Source organism: Colletotrichum orchidophilum, assembly GCF_001831195.1.
Source record: "Colletotrichum orchidophilum strain IMI 309357 chromosome Unknown Scaffold_310.1, whole genome shotgun sequence".
Classification (NCBI taxonomy): Eukaryota; Fungi; Ascomycota; class Sordariomycetes; order Glomerellales; family Glomerellaceae; genus Colletotrichum; species Colletotrichum orchidophilum.
The window spans coordinates 1-5,606 of NW_019173265.1; the positions used below are offsets into that span (position 1 = coordinate 1).

At 56.7% G+C, this 5,606-nt stretch overlaps 1 protein-coding gene across 1 annotated transcript; it reads right to left on the bottom strand.

The window, feature by feature from the left end:
• Positions 1–51: 51 nt before the first annotated feature.
• CORC01_14480 (zinc knuckle) lies at positions 52–4,950 on the bottom strand (the record flags this gene model as incomplete). The annotated part of the gene is made up of 3 exons (XM_022626088.1): positions 52–97; positions 193–3,569; positions 3,742–4,950. 3 exons carry the CDS (start codon positions 4,948–4,950, stop codon positions 52–54), a joined length of 4,632 nt encoding a protein of 1,543 aa, XP_022467403.1.
• Between the last annotated feature and the right edge of the window lie 656 nt (positions 4,951–5,606).

The window sequence follows — 5,606 nt, forward strand, 5'->3', positions numbered from 1 at the left end:
AGCATCTCTGCCCGATGTGTCGCCCATTTTGTGCATCGGAAGAGGAAATGCTCAACCGTCTCGGCTGCCTGTCCGCAACCACACATGCGCGAAGGCGCTGCGTCGATTCGATGTAAATAGTAGTTCAGTCTTGCCATTCCGGTTCTTAGCTGTGCAAGAGTGGTCGCCTCTTTCCATGTAAGCGTGTCGTACAGCTGGCGGGTATGCTTTCCTGGCAGCGCGGTGTCGACTCTCTTGGAGAATCGTCCGACCTTTTCGGGTAGCGCGCGTCCTTGTGACACTTTTGACCGTGCTACGTTGAGTGTCGTTGACTTCATCATTGGAAACTGTGCCTGCGGGGTGGCGTCGTCCTTGGTGGCTTCGCGCGCTTGAGCCTTCGCTTTCCCAAGCAGTTCGTCTTCCTCGCTTGCGGCCACCCATTGTATCGTGATGTCGTTGTCGTCCTTTCGAAGTTCCTCCACCGAATCGTATACACTGCGCATGTACGCTTGTCCGGATTGTTGACGGGGGTGTTTGAGTGAGAGCACTGCTCCTTTGTTGCTCGTTAACACCCTGATCCTCTTGTCTTTCACCCCTCGCAGCGGCCGCCGCAACGCGTATGCCATCGCTGCCAGTTCTGCGCTGTAGGGATTCTGCTCTGCCCTTGAGCCTAGCGTGAAGGAGAAAGGCTCAAGCGCGGGGTCGGCCCGTGACCCCGACCATTTCTGAACGACACCACCGACACCTACCATTCCACTTCTCACTGAGCTACTGACCGCGACACGGATCGTGCTGGCAGACTCCGTCTCTTTTGTCTCTTCCTGACCGATTTTGACTTTGATTCTCTCTTCCCATGGTAGCAGCGTGAGCGGGTTAATGGTCTCGATCCTATCCATCGGCACGTCCTTCAGAGCCTCAGCCACTTGGAAGAGAGGCGAGCGGAAGGAATTCCGGAATTTTCGCATTTTGGATGTCACCCTGCGGAGTGGGTTCGTCTCCGGTAGTGTGTGGATATCCGCCCACATCTTGACTGCCTTCCTCCAGAAGCGCTCTTTCGCGGTGAGTATGTGAGCCTCCGCTTCTGCCACGCTTGTCGCGACCGTGAGAAACGTGCCGACTATCGCCTTTGCCGATACTCTCTGTACTCTGTTGATGGGCCCTATGAGCTTGTCCTTGTACGCGTGCATCCATACGTTGGAGGCGTAGTCCACCACCGGCGCCACCGTCGCTGTGAACAGCTGTCGCGCCGTCGCTGGTGATAGGCCCCTGAGTCGCTGCAGCTCGAGTGCCGCTTGTAGACCCTTCGACGACGCCCGAGCAATATGTTCTTTGTACTTGAGCCCAGCGTCCATGATGACGCCGAGGATCTTGGTGTGTTTCTTTGGTTGAACGATTTGACCTTTGATTGTAAAAGCACCCGGGTCCGACTTGTAGTCCTTCCGGGTGAAGTGGATGATGGCCGTCTTGTCCGCCTCGAAGGTGGCCCCGCTCCTTCTCTCCCAGTCGAGAGCATCGCCGATGATGGATTCGATGCCCGCGCGGTTATCTCGAGCCGTCCGTCCGGTCACCCATGCCGTAAAGTCATCGACAAACGCCATTGCTCCTCCATTGCTGTCGATGCGTCTTTGCACTAGGTCCGCGTTGAAGAAGAGGAACAGGATTGGGGATAACGGGGATCCCTGAGGCAGTCCTGCCTGGGGTAGACTTTGCCTCTCCGACGATTGTCCGTTGACTTGGATCGTTGCCGTGCGGTCGGAGCAGAAGGCAGAGACCCATCGGAGGAGGTCCTCGGGGATGCCTCGCGCCCTCATCCTCTGGATCAGCCTTTCCTTGCACACCCCATTGTACGCTCCTTTCACGTCGAAGCTGACCAGACTGAGCACGCGCCGGCCTCGCCATGCCGTGTATACCTGCTCTTGGAGGAGCAGGAGCGCTTGCTCGGCTGACCGCTGCTTCCGCGCTCCGAAGTGGTTGGTCGGTAGGAGACCGTGGCTCTCGACCGCATGCGATATCCTCTCCGCCATCACCGACTCCAGCACCTTACCGAGCGTAGCTAACAACGAGATCGGCCGCCACGCTTTTGCCAGCGTGTAGTTGTCTTTGCCCGGTTTCTTGAGCGGTATGATCTTTGCATGCCTCCACTGGTGGGGCAGTGTTCCTTCTTCCAGTGATGCCTGGAAGATCGACAGGACCCAGTCCCGCACCACCGGCCAGATCTGCTTCCAGACCACCGCCGGGAGCCCGTCTTCTCCGGGTGCCTTCCACGACTTTGTCGAAAACAGCTGGCGTTCCTCTTCTTCCATCGTGATAGGTGGCATGTCCACCGCACCTCTCTGCGGTCTGTCACCCTCCTCGTCAATGTCTTCGGGGAGGGCAGGGAAGAAGGTGGTAAGTAGCTCTTCTGCTTGTTCTGTGTGGTTCGTCGTCGTCGTTTTGTCTGTCCTGACCAGCTGCGGCACCTTGCCGAAAGCCTCCTCATCGCCTGCTTTCAGGTACCTGGCAGCCTTCCATATGTTGTCGTTGTCCGCCAGGAACTCGTTCCAGTGCTTTCTCTTTTGTTGACGAATCGCGTCGTGGTACTGTTTCGACGCGCCCTTTGCCCTTTCTTCCAGATCCGCCCTGGCTGGTCCCGCTCGCCTTTCTGCACGCGCTCGGTTTCTCCAGTACGTATAAATCCGACGAAGCTGTGTCAAGTCGGCCGTCCACCACCGTTTCGAGTACGGCGACGGCTTAGCCTTCGGTGTTAGGGTATGGACCGCCTCCATCACCACCGCCATCAATCTGTCCGTCTTTTGCTGCACCGTTCCTTCACAAGCTGTCGTTTCCAGCGCTCTCTCGATCCTGGCATTGATCTCATTCCACGGCGCGTTCTTGAACAGTAGGCGCTCCCGTGGTGTCGGTGTAGGAATCGAGACGTCGAAAATCGTCTCAATGGCCCTGTGATCCGACCCGTGTTCCGTCTCGTGTATCGCACACTTGACTAGCGAGTTCGTCGGATCTTCAGACGCCAAGACGAGGTCGATGGTCGACTGGTGCTCCCCTCTCTGCCACGTCTTTGTGCCACGCGGTAGTAGACTGCTGAGGCCGAATTCGTCCATAAGGTCGATGATTGGGTCCGCTTCGCCCTGCCTGGCCATCGAGATCTCGTCTCCGCCCCAGAGCTGGTCGTGTCGGTTGAAGTCGCCGGCAATGACCACATCCACTACCCTGTCCGCGCGCTGTCTAGTGTCCAACACGATTCGTCGCAAGTTGTCACATATGCTCCGCAGAGCTTGGCTCTCACCTCCCGGCACGTACACCGACGCAACCACCACCAGCCGCTCCTCGAGCCGGACAACTGCCACCGTCACGTCGGGTGACTCCATCGGCACCTGCTCCGCTTCCACTTCCTTGTTCACCCATAGCATACTCCTGATCGCCCATCTACCCTCTCTGCACGTTGACGGGACCATCTTCGTCCACCCCTGGTGCCCCATCGGGGTTGTGAGGAGGCGGCCTTGGGTGATCCTCGCCTGCGGCTCCTGGATGGCCAACACCGTTGCATCCCTAACTGCCTTGTCGTTCATCAAGCTCTCGTGTACCTCGCCGCGCTTCATCACATTAAGTTGCATCATTCGAAAACGTTTACTCATGTCGAGTGGGGAAGAGTCTCCTGCAGTTTCTGCTGAACGATTCGTGTGGTCCTCCGCACGGAACGCATTTCAGGATCGTCGCGCTACACTCGTGGTGGCCATGCCCCTCCGCGGCGCATCTCGCGCATACCTTGGGCTTGATGCATTGGTAGGCCTTGTGGTCAGTGATCTCCTGGCAGTTGTAGCACTGCTTCGGTCGTTCTCGGCGCTCGAAGGGCCTCGTGTAGCCAGACTCTCCTCCCGCGTGGAAGAAGCCTTCGCCGAGCAACCGGCGTGCATCCGCCGCTTTCCCCAGATACACCACCATCGATCCGTACGCCTTCGCAACGCTCCTATCACTGAGCCACGCTATCTTCGCAATCGTTGCGTCGTTCTCCACGCCAAAAGCCTCAGCTGCTCCGGCGCGAATGTCCCCATTCTCATCCAGTACAGCTGTGCGGTTGACGCTGTCCACTCGGATCGGGTAAATATCGTCACGGAGCATCCGGGCTCCTCGTGCTAGGTTCGCATCCACCACACGCTTCACCATCGCGTGTTCGTCGTCGTTTCTGCAAGCAATCCTAATTCGATGGGGGTTCCTAGGGTCCTTCGTTACTGCTCGGCACCGCCAAGACGCGGTGTCGCCTTCGCCCGCACGGATCTGGCTCTCTACCATCGTTCGGATTGAGCCGACCGACATTTGCTCGGCTGCTTCGCTTTCAGCATGGGATGTATCGATGGTACAGTACAGCGTGTCGGAGAGGTTAGACGGCTTTGTGTTAAATGACGAAATCGTTCGGAGGTTGGTTGGTTGGGAAGATGGGGCTGATCGCGCAACATCGGCGTACGACATGGACGGGGATTGCGTGGCGTTTGTCGCGATCGTTTCGAGTTGCTCGCGGACCAGCTTCAGTTCTTCGCGGGATTGCTTCAGTTCTTCGTTCATCTGTTTCGTGGTTTCGTCCAACTTCAAGCTCAAGTCTCGTATCATTTCTTCCTGCTTCTGTGCCACCTCCATCTGCCGCTTGAGCGCTTCCTTCAGCCATTGGGACTCCTTGCGGGATTCACCCAGCAACTCCAAAGCCTTCTGGAGCATTGCCCGGCCATCGTTGCTTCCGCTACTTCCGCCGCCGCCACTGCTTCTCCTAGTTTCGCTCACTCGTTCCGCCGTTCCTTCGATTGATGCTGATCGCGTTGTGTTCCTGATCGTTCGCTTCGGTTCCTGCACTGTTTCTTCGTCCTGTCGGGTCGTGGTTCGAATTTTGATGGTCGGCCTCGCTACTCGAATCGGGCGCTTTGGCGTCGAGAAAGGGGCGTCATCCGGGTCCACCACAATCTCCGCCTCAATTGGTTCCGCCATGACGGGAGGGTAAGACACCTCCACTCACACCACCAACTTCCCAAGACAATAAACCAACGACAAAACGTAAAATGCGTACAGAGCAATCCGAAATCGGTTTCTAAGATGCCTTGAAACCAAAACAGCGTGCGACGGAAACTGTCGCGGCAAAAAAAATCCTGACAGCCACAGCTCAAGCCAGAAACTGCTTTTTACGCTGTGATCATGGTTTAGATCCATGTTGCATGATCAGTCACGGGATTGGGTGCCAGGGTGTGTCAAAGGTATCGCGAGTCAAGGCTTCGCCATGACCCCCGTCGCCCACACAGCGCGACCTCTCTTTCCTCTTCGTCGCGCAACGTCGCGCAACGTCTTGTATCTAGACAGCCATGGACCTCACATACCCCAACATTCACTATCGGCGGTGATAAGTGCAGTCTTGGTTGCCTGTCACTTGATAGCTACTTGACTGCACACGCGGCTTGTACCTCTACGTCCGCCTGTTAATCACTCTTCATCTAGAGTCATTAACCGGTACTGCACTTATCGGTGCCATTTGTAGATGCTGGGTTATGCAACTTGGATCCGAACAACGAACACAGTGTAGGAGCAATTTCTGGACTTTTCTACGAATGTCATCAAACAAAGCACTGTCGTGGTCCCGTCATGCACTGTAT